The sequence below is a fragment of a genome, unplaced genomic scaffold (genome assembly GCF_019419815.1).
Source record: "Pyrus x bretschneideri cultivar Hongxiangsu unplaced genomic scaffold, Pyrus_bretschneideri_v1 Contig11, whole genome shotgun sequence".
Lineage (NCBI taxonomy): Eukaryota > Viridiplantae > Streptophyta > Magnoliopsida > Rosales > Rosaceae > Pyrus > Pyrus x bretschneideri.
Genome location: NW_025999402.1, coordinates 893,046 through 911,204, shown reverse-complemented (window position 1 = coordinate 911,204; position 18,159 = coordinate 893,046). Strand labels below are relative to the sequence as shown.

At 36.7% G+C, this 18,159-nt stretch overlaps 2 protein-coding genes and 1 pseudogene across 2 annotated transcripts; all 3 read right to left on the bottom strand.

Moving 5' to 3' along the window:
- Positions 1-1,645: 1,645 nt before the first annotated feature.
- LOC125471676 (pectin acetylesterase 5-like) lies at positions 1,646-5,778 on the bottom strand. The gene is made up of 12 exons (XM_048572375.1): positions 5,435-5,778; positions 5,243-5,325; positions 4,808-4,937; positions 4,596-4,675; positions 4,419-4,508; positions 4,219-4,343; positions 3,779-3,839; positions 3,476-3,529; positions 3,277-3,354; positions 3,079-3,184; positions 2,676-2,821; positions 1,646-2,415 (listed from the first exon to the last, which is right to left on the bottom strand). Exons 1-12 carry the CDS (start codon positions 5,691-5,693, stop codon positions 2,302-2,304), a joined length of 1,326 nt encoding a protein of 441 aa, XP_048428332.1. The 5' UTR covers positions 5,694-5,778; the 3' UTR covers positions 1,646-2,301.
- A 1,148-nt stretch (positions 5,779-6,926) lies between these two features.
- LOC125472334 lies at positions 6,927-10,049 on the bottom strand (annotated as a pseudogene).
- A 1,120-nt stretch (positions 10,050-11,169) lies between these two features.
- On the bottom strand, positions 11,170-14,366 carry LOC125472333 (actin-like). The gene is made up of 5 exons (XM_048573625.1): positions 14,213-14,366; positions 13,522-13,591; positions 12,999-13,392; positions 11,513-12,126; positions 11,170-11,422 (listed from the first exon to the last, which is right to left on the bottom strand). Exons 2-5 carry the CDS (start codon positions 13,579-13,581, stop codon positions 11,357-11,359), a joined length of 1,134 nt encoding a protein of 377 aa, XP_048429582.1. The 5' UTR covers positions 13,582-13,591; positions 14,213-14,366; the 3' UTR covers positions 11,170-11,356.
- Positions 14,367-18,159: the final 3,793 nt, after the last annotated feature.

Below are 18,159 nucleotides of genomic sequence, written 5' to 3'. Positions count from 1 at the left end.
TTATACCGCATCTTACAAATTTGTGACAATGTCATACCTCTGTCAATTTTTCAGTTAGTTTTTCTGTTAAGTTCTGACGTGGCTTGATTCGGGACATACTTTCTATTAAAAAATTATTAAAAACTAAAAATAATTATTTAATATTTTTTAAATATTAAAATAATAATAAAAGCAGGTAAAAAAAAAAAACCATCAGTTTGTCCCTCCCCTCCCCCTCCCCCCTCCTCTCTCTTCTCCCCATCTTCATTTTCTTCCCCCCACCTGCAAACCCAAAAAAATAAAAAATATAAAAAAATTTTGAAAACCCAACAACCCCCTGCAGAAGAACAAGAAGGAGGAGGAGGAGGAGGAGGAGGAGGAGGAAGAAGAAGAAGAAGAAGAGGAAAAAAAAGGAGAAAGGAAAAAAAAAAATCCCCCTATCGGCGCGGAAGAAGAAGAAGGGAGAAGGAGAAGGAGGAAGAAAAAATAAAAAACGAATTTGAAAACCCATCAACACCCCCCTCTGCGGAAGAAGAAGAAGGAGAAGGAGAAGGAAGAAGAAAAAGAGGAAAAAAAGGAGGAAGGAAATTTAAAAAAAAAAAAAAAAAACCATCAACTCCCCTGCGGAAGAAGAAGGAAAAAAAAAAAATTTTTTTTTTGAAAACCCATCAAACCCCAAATCCACCACTTTCATCCATTCTCCACATCCTCTTCCGCACCCATCCTCCACCTTCTTTGTGCACCCATCTTCCCACCGACGAGATCTAGGTTTTTTTTTTTTTTTTTCTGGGTTGCAGGAGGGAGAAGAGTGTGGGTGTGGGTATGGGTGTGGGTGTGGGGAAATTGAGTGCGAGTGTGGGGGGAAGACAAATTGGATTTTTTTTTTTTTTTGTTGGGATTTGCAGGTGGGGGAAGAAGATGAAGAAAGGGAGAGGAGAGAGGAGGGAGGAGGGGGGAGGGGAGGGACGAAATGAGGGGTTTTTTTTTTGGCCTTTTATTATTATTTTAATATTTAAAAAATATTAAATAATTATTTTTTAGTTTTTAATAATTTATTAATAGAAAGTAGGTCACGAATCAAGCCATGTCAGCACTTAACAGAAAAACTAACAGAAAAATTGACAGAGGTATGACATTGTCACAAATTCATAAGATGCGTTATGACATTGTCAATTTTAAAAGATGAGGTATGAAACTGTCGTGATCCCAATAGTTGAGGTAGTTTTTTGTACTTTACATTTTTTTTTTAATTTTACTTTTATTTATTATTTTAATATTTAAAAAATATTAAATATTTTTTTTAGTTTTTAATAATATTTTATTAATTTTTTAATAGAAAGTGGTCCCCGTCTATTGCCACGTCAGCATTTAACAGAAAAATTGACGGAGGTATGACATTGTCACAAATTCGTAAGATGCGGTATGACATTGTCAATTTTAAAAGATGAGGTATGAAACTGTCATGACCGCAATAGTTGAGGTAGTTTTTTGTACTTTACCCTTGTTTTTTTTTTGTTTTTGGTTTTTGGTTTTTTAATTTTACTTTAATTTTTTTTGTTTTTTTTTTTTTTTTTTTTTTGCTATTCTGGCAGGAAACAATGTTCGATAGAATAAATCCATAGAATGAGGCATTATTATCAACAGCCAAAAAAAAAAAAAAAAAAAGAAGAAAAGGTAGGCCATTATTTTCAGACCAAAAAGAAGGGTAGCATTATTTTGAAGCAGAAAAAATGTGTTGCATACTAAAAAAAATGTTAGACTCTCGACATATGAGTGACAACTAGTCGTTAATTCACATGAGACGATTATTAATGAGCACGTAATATAAAAAATAGTGCTCTTTTGCCTTAGCTCATGGAATAGATAGAGGTCTTGTAGCTCAAGAAACTAGTTTTAGAATTTTGGGTTTTGTATTTGTGATTCAACGGTCCAAACATAACGAGTAAAATTAATACAAGATTACATTGTTACTGACAGTCCAAAAAAGTTCACATAATAGAAAAACCTAGACACTTTTTGGTTACAAAAATGACCTACATTATCGTCTTTTTATGCACAGCTACATCACTAAGCTGTAGCAAAATGGTCTCCAGCCTTTGAAGGTAAAAAACAACGTTTCCTCCTCCATGTAAAAAGAAGTGACAGCAGCTATAAACTGTGTTAAATCTTCTCTACACACCCTCTCTCTCAATATCTACAGCGATAGGATCGTGCTCGGAGTCTGGACAAGGAGGGTAGAATTTTCACTCGGGTGAACTGAGGCTCCAGAGATCTACAGTTCGGAACAACAGTTGAAAAGTTGAAAGCGTTTCTTGAGTGCAATCAACCTCGAGTGAAATTCACATTGTAGCAGGTCGGATTGCATGGAAACGGGCAGTCTATTAGCTTCGCTGCACTTCGATTGAAGTACCAGTCCCCCACTGACTCTGCAATTGTCTATTCGGAATAGCAAAGCTCAAAACAGTCAGATGCCAAGTTTAGTTAAGAAAGTGACAGAAAACCAAGAAACAAATGAACGAAAAACAGATTTTGATTTGATAACACTAAGCAGCTTAAGCTTATGGTATTTATGCTTTCATCTGTCTCACAGAGAAATATACGGCTGGGATGATAGAACTTCCGTCACCATATTTGAGTTAACAAGAAATCTCCATATGATAACGGCATTCGAATACAAATGATAAAACTTTCCTCACCTTGTTGTTTATCCTTAAAGATTTCGGCGAATTCCATATCTCAGTCATCAATGTCTGGCAATGAATAAAGCAAGAACTTATAAACATTCCTCCTTCCTTATTTTTCTCGAAATCATTCAGCGCCTTCAGCAGAGATCCCCTGAAACCTGTACAAAATGAATCAGTTAATTTTGCCACGGTATTTCGTTTACAACTATTCTTCATTATGCAACCAATTAGTGTCCGATGAATGAATCATATTTTCCATAAAGGAGGCCTCGAGCTAGTGATGCTGCAGGTAATGCCAGCTGATTGCATTTGCAATTGGTAGAAAGACAGTAAGAATCCTAGTTTCAATGTAATATAACAAGAAGACCCTGAACAAAAATCTACCTTTTGACCAACGACAGTGGTATATACATACCTAGAAGTATTTCAACCTGGGTAGAATTGCAATTATAAATGTTCAGTCTGCACTTTTCCCAGTAGCTATGTGGATCAGATGCTTTAGGTATCAAGGTATTTTGTATCTAATGATCATCACATACGAAAAAAGAGAGAAGGGATGTAAGTCAAATTCAGATGATAAGCAAATGAAGCTTTGACTTCTGAGGAAGCTTACTTGCCAAAAATCATAAGCTGATTGAACGAGGAACACGGGGGTTTTGATGTTTTTAACAATTTCTTCAGGAAAGATACACTACATAAAAGTTCACAACAAACGATTGGGGCTGTGTTAAAAACCATTACCTAGAGGAAAAATAAGAACATCCCAAATTTAACCATTGGTACCATATAAAAAAGAAGAAAATAAAATCTACCCTATCTGGTTCCATTCTTGCAACACAATCCTTGTCCAAACTCTTCGCTAACCCCTGATACAGCGTGAATAAGAAAATCAGTATGACATGCCAGAGTCTAAAATAAGAATTAACAGATGTACCATATTAAAGATTGAAAATTATATTGACACGTGATGTTACACATCATATTCATTCCATCCGTCAAACCCAACAACCCTACACTATCACCTAGGTAGTAACTAAAGTTATACCCAAAAACTAGGATAAGTATCACCAAGAAAGGGATTGTATAAGCTAGTATCGTTAATGTCAGAGCATAACCTGAAGATTGACAACATCACGAAAGAGAGATCTCACGGTAGGATTGTGGAGAACATCTTTCCTGAAATGTACGAAACAGAATGTAGCTATGTGATCACTAGTAAGAGCACAGATGATGCTTTAAGAAAAAGGGCTTTATACACGTAGAACAAGTAGTTAGTAAGACCTTGCAAGAATTTCAACATTCCTAGTGTAGCTTGAGAGGGAGAATTGCAAATTTGATAGAAAAGAGAATGGTTCAAAGGTGTTCAATTGTGATAGGTCTTATTTCCTAATGTATGAACTAGGAACAGTAGAATAAGGAAACAGCAAAGATAAGAACGAAATTATGGCCCTCGAAGAGTTCGCATGTGAAAATATATGATCCTACAAAAACTTTATGCCAAGCAGATTAGCTGAAAGATATTGGTGCTGAAGGAACTGGTATGCATAAAACATACTCATCAAGAAAAAAACCCGCATCGCCTAGACATTTGACAGTGGCATCCTTAGGCAAAAGATGTCGAAATTCATCACAATGTATAAGAGCTGCCAACCCACCGGAAGAGCATCCCGAAAGAAGGGCCTGTAAGATTGTTATTCACACACATTATTGCTTCCCAAAAGAAGGGCCCAAAAGACTGGCCTGTAAGATTGATACCTGTTCCGCTTTTGATAAGCCAAATGACAAGAGTTCATCCATAATTGCTTCCCAGATGAGCCGGCCCCTAAAGAAAAGTTCCGTTCCATTCTATACCATTGAAGAGCAATAAAAACTCCATTAATAAAATTACTACTGATTCTCAAACAAGGCAGAAAATCTCCAAACATAACTTACCTTCAACTCATTATCAGGGTGACCGGCTATAAATGCACCATCACAATACTGTATTCTGACTCGGTTCCAGTTAAAGAATCCTAGAGAATGCTCCAAAATTGGAATTGAATCACATCAGTTAACTGTTTAACTTGACATTGAGTTAAAACTACAAATAATTAAGCATTATGGTGATTGTACATATACGAAGCAACTGAGTAGAATATAATTACCAGGATTATGGTCAGGGTAAGGGCTTAAAATCCCAGTAAAGTGAACTCGACGTCCCATATGCTTGGAAGATCCTAAATGCATATGTTTACGCAAAATACATGATTCTATTGTGTTGCACCAACCTCCACCCTACATTTCAACATTTCAACCTAATAAATCCATTACACATAGTTTTTTCATCTTAATAAACAAACCAACTAGAACATGTAAATGCAATGAAATTGAACAAAACAATTGCAAGAAATATGCACAAACAGAACTGGTTACAAAATTTTAAAGAAATTATTAATCGGGAAACATAACGCATGTAACACTAAGGTTTAGGGCATTTTATTGTCTGTTTAGTATCTGTCCAATTCCAGTTTCGATTAAAAGTTCATAAGCAGCTATCTCTGCGCCTTTCCAACAACATAAGAATTTTGAAATGTTAAGACCTCAATGAAAAGTAGCCAATTTTTGGCGCCGGATCCAAATCCCTTTTGAAAATGGTAGCCAGGCAAACTTCCATCTAAACAAACTGCAAAACCATAAATTAAACAAGAGGGTAATCAAATCAAGGAGAAATAATTAGGAGCTGAAACACATGGTAATTAAAATTTGATTAGCAAAGGGTTACGGTGCAGTACGGGCGCCTCTATCTTTGGCGCTGTGCAACAATGTCAGGTCGATCAAATCGGAGGTGGTGATGCGATGAAATGAGTTCGCGGTGTTGGACTCCGGCTCGGAACTCCGATAGTAGGAGGCGACAGAGAGAGCGAAGACGAAGACGGCGAATCCGACGGCAGCAATTGCCCAGCCACGCTTGGCCCACTGCATCCACCACAGCGGGCCGCGAAGCCCAGAAATATTCGCCATAGAATTTGACCCGACTTTCTCCATCACCATGGCTCGTCAGTGTTTGAGGTTCGAGGTTGCAGAGAGACGTAACTTCCATGGCTTGCATTTCAAGCTACCTCCGATTTCCGTGGCTTTCAACTTGTGACCTTGCTAGCTCGTGGCGCGTGAACAACGGAAGATCACTGTTGAGTGTTGACCACGGTCAACCAAACACATAATACCCTTCATAATTTTCAAGCTAAAATCAATTATCTCGTTACGAAGTGTTTTTAAAATGATTTTGAAAACGCCTTTAGTAAAATTGATTTTGATTTTCAAAAACACTTTAAATGTATTTTAGAAAAAGCACCAGATTTGTGCTTATGGTAGAAATCAATTCTAGTATTTTTTTCAAGATCCATTTAGATTTTTACTACGAATGGATTTCAAAACATTTTCACCAAAAACGTCTTCAATCATTTTAGAAATACTTCCAAACGAACAATGTTAGCCAACGTGAATTAATTTGCTCGGTTTGGGTAGTGGCTCAATCTGTTATAGATCGGTTGATTTACCCTTGGGCAGTGTCTTCTCTTCTTGGGTTTTCTATTACGGCATTTGGAGTATTTTTGTTCACCACCACTAACTATGGTGATACTCATCTCCACCTAAGAACCTGACACGTGTCCTTATACTTTAACAAGTTTACTAGGGGTGTTAGAAAATGTAACACATGGCAGCCAATAAGGTGTATAATAAACATGCACCGAAGTTAATGTAGTTGAGCGAAAATGCACCCTTATTTAGAAGGAATGAGGTTTGACCAAAAAATTTAGAAGGAATGACACTTTGAATTATTTTAATTCTTGAGTTCCCTATGTTTACTAAAATATGGATATAAGAATCATTTTACTCATTAACTTTTTGTTAGGTTTACTTACACATAAAGATCGGAAAAATACAACTTTTTCCATCGTTATCAAATACCTAAAAATCAGGAATCAAATTGACTAGAGAGAATTGTTCTGATTCCCTTTCCTTCTCGCATTTTTAAACCCTCTTATTCATTCATTTTCTCATTTTTGCTTAAGTAAGGCTATTTAGACACATTGCTTAGTGCAAGTCGGTCCCACATGAAGTGGTAGAGCCCATTGCTACTAGATATTATCAACCATGTGATCAATTTCACGTGTCTACATTCGTGTTATTGTTTTGAATGTTAAAAACTATTGAGCAAACATACTGGATTTCCGCATTAACGTGGGATGGAAACAATGAAAATATGATTCAAATTCATATGGGTAAGGAAAAACAAAGCTTTTCATTCATTCCTATAAATGAATTCAGTTTATACAATGCTGCAATGGATACTCAATAGAGTTTCAAAAACAAGAAGGAAAAGTAAAGCATGGATCACAAGTACGCTACATCGGCATCCCCGTGCCGGAATCTGATTAGTATGAAGGTTTTGAATTTCTATGGACCTGAACAGGTTTTTTGGAATCTATGGGTGAATCTAGCTAGCACCTACCATATAAACCGTTGGGTCCCTGGCTCATGGGACCAATGGAATGGTCGATACAAGAACATCATCATTGTGAAGACGTTAACGATTATGTACAGCACCCCCATGACGAGCCAAGTTCGATAATCATCAGTATGGGAATGTAGGATCAAGAAAAAGAATGGAATAGTATAATATCTAAACTCAATCAGCGGTGCGGGAACCAAAACTGCAGCAGTAGCAAGGAAAAATGCCAGCACCCAGATCTTCCTCTGAAATTTCCCTGCCGAAGTGAAACAGAAACAAGTCTTAGGGACAAAAACACAAGGAGGATTGACACGTATGATGACCAAGAGCTGTATACCGACCTAATCTAGTGACGATGGAAAGCCATGAATAAACATAAAGTGGGACTAGAAGGAACTTCATTGACCAATGAGCTTTGATGACTTTCCGCCAAAGATAAAAAGGGTAATGCCGATTGTCAGCCAGAAGATAGGGATGAGCTATGCTGCAACAGTCAAGAAATTACATCATGATTTGTAACATTAAGGTTATGAATGAGTGTCTATGCTGCATTGGACGTGAAAACAGCACAGGAAACATTCACCGTTCTTGAAATTGGAGAAAACGTTAAAACAAACACTTGAAAAGTTGCTTTTCTCAAATATCAATTGAAAAATTGACCTCCATATCAGCTGACCTATTTCCTCGTCCATAAATTGAATGCAATTATTATTCTAAAAGCATTGAGCTCAAATGTTAAATAGGCCTGACCTGAAAAAATGGACAGCGATGTAGCCAGCACTGATTGCCAAAGACATCTGAAAGAAGGTTAGGAACTTATTCTTCCACATTGACCAGAATAAATCTACAACGTGTCTCAAACTAAAGAGTGTAGGAGCCATAGCAAGGGCAGAAAATAGACCAAAATACAAGATCTGTGCAAAATGCGGAGAAACTGCATGAGCATCTTTTGCACCTGCAACATTTGGACATGGTATGAGACACAGAAGTAAAGGCAACTTCATAAACCACAATGTGTAACACAAATCAACAACAGAAGGATGAGTCATACCTAGAACCACACTCCCATTCCATCAAACAAAGGCAATAAAGGCTGCTAATACTAGAATAAAAGGGCGAAAAGAAAACAATAGTTCCAACTTCATGTGCCATAATTTTGGAAAGATGGCCTTAATTTCATCAAGAAAACCTGCAATAGAATGTCATCTGCTATAAGCTTTGAGAATAAAAAAATCCACTGCATGGTGTGAGCAACTGTGTTTGCAAGAGGATAAACCTAATTTGCAAGTTTGATAAGAAACTTTTCTAGTCGAGATTAAATGCGTTCCCGTATCCACTGAAGTGCTGGCCTTCCGCTTTCTCAAGTTTGAGCCTAACGTAACAGTGTTTGAAGGAGTTGGCTGACCTTTTATCCTAATTGTGTCGTCTACATCTATCTTATCTTTATGGTCAGCCATTGTAATATTTATAACCTCACTGCAACCAACAAAAAGCATCCATATAATATTTGTTTGCCGAATAACAACTGCCACAGCACCAAGCTGCATTACCAACATCAAACCATGTTACCACTTGACAAAACATATAGGCATAGCACATGTGTGCTTGCATCAAAATCAAACAATGACATATGGAAGAGACTTAAGCGTTTACCAATGCACTAAACCAGTACTTCTTCTTCAAACACACAAGATGCATAGCAAGCACTGCCGCAAGCGACACAACATCTGTATAATAGAGAAAAGTGAAGAACCAATGAAGCGGGTACATGGCTAGCACCACCGTGTAAAGTGTTGCTTTTCTTTCATCAAGAGCCGGTCTCAAGTGAATGATTATCTCATACACAAGAACGCTACAAAATACCGCCAAAACACCATTGACAGAGCGAAGAATCGCTGTGGAGCAGCCTTCAGAAAACGACAAGGCTGCTTTTACCAATGACATGCCTGGAAACAAATACGCAACATGAGCTAGTGAAAGATAGTACCTGCAAAAGTTTAGCGTTGCACATGTTAAATTCCCTGCTAAATACTGTGATACAACATGATTCTTAAGTTCTCAATCAAAAGTTCAAAACATATCAAAGCCAATTAATTTGCCAAAAGTAATTAAAACCCGTCTTTTGCATTTACAAATCAGCCGGCGGAATACAGAGTTCAAAGCAAATTAACAACAAAAAAGTAAAAAATTAAGAAATGGTAAAGAACATACAGGCCAGGAGGAGTGGTGATCATGGGATCCCAGCTTCTGAAATTGCCATTACAGTACAGTTGAGCTTGAGGTACATGGAATATCTCATCCTACAGATCATAAATTTATTTACCAATTCCTCAAAACAAATTCACACAACCCAAAAATCTAAATACAAAAAATTCCCATTGAATTGAATCGACGAAAGTTGCTGCCTTGGGGGGATTACCATGTAGGGCTCGGGAACAATGTGATTGAGGAGGATGGAGATGGGAATTATCCACAGGCTCACAATCGTGGCCACGGCAATCCTACCCATGTTTCTCTGCTGTTACAGGATCAAATCGAAAGGGTCTGTTTGGTTCCATGGATAAGGCAATGGAAAGTGTGGCCCAGCATCCCGAGCTGTGGTATCAACTGGGACCAGCACTACTGAATCCCAAATTTCTATTAGCTGATCGTCGGAAGGTCTGGTTAGGGTTAGGCTTAGGCAGGCGAGAGTGTTCCCGTCAACGTCTTAACAAGTCCTTCCTGCTAGTCCAATTTTGATTTACCGCGCTCTGCAAAGCCCTAATTGTAAACGAATTGGGGGTTATCGACAGTTGCTTAAAAACCATATACATTTTATTAAAAAAAAAAACAATTTATATATATAATACATAAATTATTGGGGTTATTGGCCGCGCATGGAAGCAGTCAAGCTTTCATTCATTCGATTCACAGCACACACTGGAGCACAATAAAATTATTGGGCAACTGAAAGTAAAATGTTTTCAATCATCAAATTAAAAAAAAAAACTAAAAAAAGAAGATGTTTTTATTTTTCTTTGAGTTTGAGAATGACTTTCACATTTATGTTTACTTCTCGTACATTCTCTCAATTTTCAGAATCGAATAAATTAAAGATTATTAATGGTCAAAAATTACCAACGCGTGTAGAATGTAAAAATTAAATGAGTATGTGAATACTAAATAGCACTATCCTTTCTTTTTGGTCAATCGATTGAGAATGACTTAGCATTGGACTTTTTCTTTTAACCTTGTACACTCCTGTTTAATTATAACCATTTATTCCAACTGATTTATTCAAGGGATGTATTCAATTAGGATTTTGAGGTATTTTAATTCTTTTAATTAATCTAGAGGTATTCAATCAGGATTTTAAGTGATTCTCTAAAATTCAAGATGTATTCAATTAGAATTTTAAGATAGTTTATTAAAATTCTTAAAAATCTGGGTGTATTCAATTAAGATTTTAAAGAAATTTATAACATTCCAGATGTATTCAATTAAAAATTGATTTTAAATAATTTAAGAAAGTTAAGGAATTAGAGGGAATTGGAGAGATTTCGTAATGTATTTTAAGCATCCACAAATCTCACATCTCCCCATTCGATTTTGAGGGAATTGAATCAAAATTTTATATGAAATATCTACAAATCAATTAAACTCTATAAAAATCCATGAATTTATAAATTCATTAGTCTCTCAACTTCTCAATTGAATACACCCCCTTAATCTAATAGTCATAAATAAATAATGCTAAAAAAACGTGTGAAAATCTATTTTCCAAATGCTCAACCTGGAAACTCTTACCACTGATCGGTCTTTATTTTTCATTGTAACTAAAAATATGTCAATTTGATGTTAGCATATGTTGTTCATATTTCCCTTTTCTTTTTGGAACATCATTATAATTTTCATCGAATGAATTGAAAAATACCAATGATAGCCATCATTCGCACGTCAAAAATTTCATGAACAGGAAAAAATTAGATGAACCAGAATCAACATTCTACCAAAAGACTTGCAGATGCAGAGGGATTAGTAAATGATCACTGTGAATAAAAACATATTCAGAAAAATTACAAATAATCCAGCGGTAAACCTACAAACTCATATAGTCCAGACATTTAGGTAATATAAAGCGAAATAACAGCAAAACCAGAGAACAAGAATGCAAGCAGCATTTTCCTTCCATGATCATCCCTCCGCCTATCCTTGATTGTTCTCAGAAGCATTTCCTGTGCACGATTGAGGGACCGGATTCATCGTACTCAGCTTTGGCAATCCACATCTGCACCCAAATGAATTCGGATTTCTAGCAAGAATCTTTTGACAGAGCAGTTTGCACAGGAAAACAAAGTAAATGTATTAAGAAACAAACCTGCTGGAATGTACTGAGGGAAGCTAAGATGGAGCCTCCGATCCAGACACTGTACTTTCTCTCTGGTGGGGCAACCACCTTGATCTTCATGCTGCTTGGGGCCAATGCAGTAATTTCCTTGCTCATTCTGTCAGCAATTCCCGGGAACATGGTCGAACCACCACTAAGAACAATGTTGCCATACAAATCCTTCCTGATATCAACATCGCATTTCATTATGGAATTGTACGTGGTCTCATGAATACCAGCAGCCTCCATTCCGATCATGGATGGTTGGAAAAGGACTTCTGGGCACCGGAAACGCTCCGCTCCAATGGTGATCACCTGACCATCAGGTAGCTCATAGCTTTTCTCAACAGAAGAGCTGGTTTTAGCAGTTTCCAATTCCTGTTCATAGTCAAGAGCAATGTACGCCAACTTTTCCTTCATGTCCCTCACAATTTCACGCTCTGCTGTGGTGGTGAATGAATAGCCACGCTCAGTCAAAATTTTCATCAAGGCATCAGTCAGATCACGACCTGCAAGGTCAAGCCTCAAGATGGCGTGTGGAAGAGCATACCCCTCATAAATAGGGACTGTATGGCTGACACCATCTCCAGAGTCAAGAACGATACCTGCACACAAGCACATAGAAAACATGAATCACAGTTGAAATGGCTTCAGCACTAGCAATCTGGAGTTCCATTCAAACACAAACCCAAAATATGATAATTTTACGACAAGCATTGGCTGATCTAAGAAAACCCAAAGTGATCTTTTTAACCAATATCATTCTCTTAGATAAAACTAGGCTTATTTTATGGCATGCCCCTTGGAACTCTACTTCAATCTCACCTTGCCCCCTGAAACTTAATTTGCGTGGCTGGAACTCAATTTTTTCATCACCTTGCTATATTCCATTAGTTTGTCAAAAAAAATGTTAAGTTTGCTTATGTGGCATGATTGGCTCCCACTTATTCTTCAAACAATTTCATTAATTTGATTTTTAATTTCTTTAAACAACTTCAAAATATTAAATAGTTTTTAACATTATCTTGTACATATGGCAATTATAACAGGAATAAGTGGGACCCAATCATGTCACATAAGTGAACTTAACAGTTTTTTTATTTTTACAGAACTAATGGAATATAACAGTGATGCAAAAATTGAGCTCCACGGTGCAAAGTAGCGCAAATTAAGTTTCATGGGGCAAAGCGAGATTGAAGTAGAGTTCCAAGGGCATACCAAAAAACAAGCCATACATCTATATCCCAAATATTTCAAAATCATTCATAATATATTCCAAACAAACTGCATATGCCCATATTATCTACTGTGAACTCATTTAAAGATAGTCGCCTATCATACCTTTTTTCTTTTGAAAATTTTAGGCTGAACCGTAAAATGCTTGTTTATCGACAAGGCCAAACCAATTTATGCAACATAAAAACAATTTCATAAAGAACAGAGTTAGTGCAATATCTAATCTGATTGAATAGCTTACCAGTAGTACGACCACTGGCATAGAGGGAAAGCACGGCCTGGATGGCTACGTACATAGCTGGAGCATTGAAGGTCTCAAACATGATCTGGGTCATCTTCTCACGATTTGCCTTAGGGTTGAGAGGTGCTTCGGTGAGGAGAATTGGGTGCTCTTCAGGAGCAACACGAAGTTCATTATAGAAGGTATGATGCCAAATCTTCTCCATGTCATCCCAATTGCTCACAATTCCGTGCTCAATTGGGTATTTCAGGGTTAAGATACCACGCTTGGACTGAGCCTCATCCCCAACATATGCATCTTTCTGACCCATACCAACCATAACACCAGTGTGACGAGGTCGGCCAACAATGCTAGGGAACACGGCTCTTGGAGCATCATCTCCAGCAAATCCAGCCTATACAACAATGTTTCAACCAAACTAAGTCCACTTTCTAGCACCTTAGATCCATACCACTTAAAATACATACAGATTGATATTCTGTTATACATTCTACAAGCTGGGACGGAAATCTGTTTCGCATACCTTAACCATTCCCGTTCCATTATCACAGACAAGAGGCTGAATGTCCTCGCTCTCCGCCATCTTCTACTTCCTGCAAGCAAATAAACAGGACAAATCCACACCACATAAATTTAAAAACCCAAATTCACCCCAACACAAACTCAAACAATATGCATCACGTTGAATGGACTTATCACTTGTCTCGCACAAACGCTGCATAGAAATCGACACCGATTGCCATTGGTGTGCATACAACAGAGATTGAAGTTAACAAACACGAATAGCCAACATCAAATCCACACCAACGCAATTCCGAAATAAGAAAACCAAAAACAAAAAAAGCATAAAGATAAACAATAGACTGAAATCCAAACATAATTCATATATATTTCTTGGCTCCTTATTTTTTTCAAAAATTAACTAAAAATCAGCAATGGAAACCCCTCATCACCTACAAACAAACAGATCAAGGCACAAATCTACCAAAATTTACACAGACCGATCAAACATCACAACCAAAAACCAAATGCAGCAAAATCGACCACCAAACAGCAAAATCCACCAAAAAATGGAACCAAAATCTTGAAAATCTTGAGCACATTACACGATTACAACGGGATCGAAATGTATAGAGAGAGAGAGAGAGGGATTCAGCACATTACACGATTACAACGGGATCGAAATGTATAGAGAGAGAGAGAGAGGGATTCACCTGTTTCCGAAACCCTAGAAAACGCGAGTTTATGGGGTTGAGGTTCGGATGAGCTGCTACCCGCCTTGAGGGCCTCGGGTGTTGGTTCGAAATGGAAACAAAAAAACAATAAAGGCACGGGCGTGACGGGCGGACACGAAAAAACGAGCGGAAAAACAAAAATTGGAAATCCACAAATTTTGCCGAGCCAAATGAAATGCGAATGAAATTTGGAACTCCGCCCCCGAAATTAAATGCACTGCAAATTCGGTCTCAATCGAATCCCCACCGTTGGTCCTTTTGCAGGAAGGGACTTTAAATACGGTCCACGCGACGCGTCACTTTGATCTGGGCCTCTTGTGGATCCAGTTGTCCTGTGCCATTCCGGTTCTAGTGGTGGGGCTTTCCTCCATCTTTTGTCGTGATTTACTGTTTTACCCCTTATTTTACACTGAATTGCAAATGCATTCTTTTGAGTATTGGGATATAATAACAATCTTCGGATTGGTTCGCTTCGGTTCAATTTGGTCGGTCGAACTAAATTGCATATCAACGAAGCTAAATTAAACTATTTCAAGAAAGACTCGGTTTGGTAAGCTTGGTTCGATTTAGTCATGTTGGGTCTGTCCAGGTTCATGCCCATTTGATTTATTTTTTTTCCCCTATAAGGTGGTTTCGGATTCGAAATCAAAAAAGTGAAATATTATGATGGATGATAGAAATTAATTATTTCACGTGCAATAAAATTAAGAGAAGGAAGCAGCAAAAAAAAAAAACAAAAGTGATTGAAGAATTAATAATTGACGTGTCAATAGGTTATTTGTTGTTGCTATATCTCAAAAGTGGCAGTTTTGGACCTTGTGTTGTCCAAATTGACGCAACTCTGGTTTCTCATATTCAGTTGGGCCCGTAATATACGGATTCGAAGAGAACAACGGTATCTACAAGACTTCTTGTTATATTTAATTCAAATTTTAGCGAATTATAATGTTTACTATATTTAATTCGTTTTCTAGGGTTATGTTACATTATAAATAGGTCATATTGACATTTAGTTTGTAATCTTATCGACTATTATTCAATAAACATGAGTTTTCTCTTTTTATTTCTAGTAAATTCAAGGGTTGCTAGTAGATTCTAGCGTGAGGAATTCGTTCGATTTCTCTTATCATAAAACCCGATGTCATTTCCTCAAGATAAAAACAAGAGTAAGTATTTCCAACAACTAAACACCTTGGTTAAAACTTGGAAACAAAAAAAGAAAGTCCAAGAATTTTCAAAATTAATTATGTAAACGAGCATAGAATCATCCACTCATAGTGAGACATGTGAAAAATAAATATAAAGTAACCGGTCCAATTTAGTTTGGCTTGAATTTAATTGGCCAATAACCATAGATTGAATCGAATCTAATTGAGTCTAATTTCTATGAATTGATTCAGTCTCTAGTCCAAAGATGTGCATGACATGAGATAACTGCAATTGAAGCTGTATCGTTGCTAGATCACATATGAAAAGAGCCCATGCTAGGCGGAGCAAGGAAAGGTTCGAGATTAAGTACTAAACTCACTGAACGTTAGGGTTAATTAACATTAGTAATACTATTTTTACTATCTACTTGTACCACAATACTAATGTTGATGCGCAAAATCAATGAAACTTTATAACAACGTAAAGTGTTAAGTTTGTGATATTCGCAAAGTTGTTATGGTCACTAAGTGGGGATAATACGTAAAGAGATAAAGATATGGAAGCAAACACAAGATGGACATGGTTTATCCTAAGTTGGGCTACTTTCACAAGGGTAGAGGAGTCCTCGTTAATAATTTGGAGTTTACATAGTTCAATGGTTTAAGCATAATCATCATTAGTAAGTTCTAATAATGATTTGAGTACAATAATGACATTAGGGATTAACTGTAAGAGAATGGTCTCCTACATTTTTATAGTTGAGGAGAGTCGCATGCTTTCGTCCGCAATCGATGCGTGACTCTAGGAGTTTTATTATGATGTGATATGTGTTGTTTTGTGATTGGTCTCTCCAGGTTGAAAATAAACTATTGTGCTTCAGTAGGGGTGCTTCAGAACGAATACTTTAATGTATATCTGAAAGTATAAAGTTGACAGGTGTTTAAAAATTTCGTAATTGATAAAGTATAATACAAGCAACTAATATATTTTTAATATTAACTAGAGTCCACATCCATAGCAAAGTATGTTAGTAAATCTGGATATCAAGAACAAGGTCCATATAGTCATGATTGTGGAAGTTGTGTTGGGCCAGCTCGGATCTGATTTCCTGACATAAGAGCCATGACTAAACGAGCGACACAACATCGTGGCCAGTGGGCAATGGCCTCTAATTTATACTCCAAAGATGATAATATAAAGTTTTTTTTTCTTTTTTGCATAGCCATTGGCCCAACAGGGCATCTTCCAAAAGTTGATGAATCATCCTTCAGTTTATGGTCCCAAATTTCCATTCGACACATAACACGTGCATGCATACTTTCATATATTGTAGAGATTTTTTATTGTGCCAGAAACACGGTTTGAAACACTAAGTGTTCTTATACAATTAAAAAATTTCAACTAATTGTATAATGACACTTGTTGTTCTAGATCATATTTTTGGCACATTAAAAATTACCATATATTGATGGTTGATAAAAATAGGCAAATGGGCATGGAGAGATCGATCGAGCTATGTGAGGACTTTCATGGAGGAGGATCACTTAGGCAGTTTGTTTATTATTATTGTTTTGTAAAAGTAGTTTGTTAATTATTGATAAGTAGTGAGCCTCATCTCATGATTAATTGACTAATCCTCCAAAATTAGTTTTATAGAAGGCTCACTATTCCTAACTCTGATATTACAGTCAATCAAATCTCTACATATCCAACCTACCTATCACTTTGTTTGATTTGATGACTTTAGAATTCTAGAGTTGTTACACACATGTGTGTATTAATTAAGTCGCTTACAAGCACGTGAATAATTACCAACTGTTGATGTTCGTCACTTACACGCACGTAAATAACTATCAGTCGTTGATATTAATCACTTACACACACGTAAATACTACTGGAGCATGTTTTTACCAATGTAGATCATCAAAATGGGGTTGACTACTCATGTGCCTACTCCATCAGAGATGCTCTAAGACTAATTTGTTAGATTTGATTACTTTGAATTTATAGAGTTGTATAGTATACGAGCGCACGTTAAATCACCGACACGCACATAGATGGATATATTCAACCCTCTAATGTTAATCACTTACAAGCACATAAACAATTGTTTGGCCGTTGATATTAATCGCTCACATGCACATAATTGACTAATAACTGTTAATAGATATCGCAATAACCAAAAATAGGAAAATTAATTATAGAGTAACATGCCCGAACAACAGAAAACAATAAAGGTTGGTTGATATAGCTTGCAAGCCAGGGTAGGAGTATTCTGGGTAGGGTTGCAATTGGCAGCCTTGTTAATAAGACATTTAAATTAATAAACGAAAGTCCGATGAAGATTCGTAAGAAGGGTGTTGAATCTGGAGCTGGAGATGGATGATTGTATTTGTGTGACATGAGACATGATGGTTGGCAACTTGGCTTTGGGGACAAAATTATGACGAAGAATATGCAAAACCCCTTTACAATATTCCCCCCTCCATGCGAGTTTGTGTCCTCTGTACATTGTTTGTTTATATTTTGTTTTGTACGTCATTTCACCTCTCATCATTACTATACGAGCCGATGATCTTTCTAACCATATTCTCTGACGTTTAGTTCATTCATTTTCAAAACTAAAGGACACTTAAATTTGAATATAATGATTTATCAGGCAATCTAACGTCTTGTACAATTTTTTATTTCAACCGATATGTTGAATACAATTTGATTTTCATCTCCTTTTGAGTTGTATTTATTGAACTAATAAATATTAAGTAAGTGGCATTTTA

Bases quoted from the DNA above. Each gene is read 5' to 3' on its own strand.
- LOC125471676 (XM_048572375.1), bottom strand. From the start codon at position 5,693: ATGGTGATGGAGAAAGTCGGGTCAAATTCTATGGCGAATATTTCTGGG. The intron at 4,938-5,242 runs GTCTTAACATTT...GTTGAAATGTAG, and splicing joins ATTGGCTACTTTTCATTGAG to GGTGGAGGTTGGTGCAACAC. The intron at 4,344-4,418 runs GTATCAATCTTA...ACAATCTTACAG, and splicing joins GCTTATCAAAAGCGGAACAG to GCCCTTCTTTCGGGATGCTC.
- LOC125472333 (XM_048573625.1), bottom strand. From the start codon at position 13,581: ATGGCGGAGAGCGAGGACATTCAGCCTCTTGTCTGTGATAATGGAACG. The intron at 12,127-12,998 runs GTAAGCTATTCA...GCTTGTGTGCAG, and splicing joins TGCCAGTGGTCGTACTACTG to GTATCGTTCTTGACTCTGGA. The intron at 11,423-11,512 runs GTTTGTTTCTTA...ATTTGGGTGCAG, and splicing joins CCCTCAGTACATTCCAGCAG to ATGTGGATTGCCAAAGCTGA.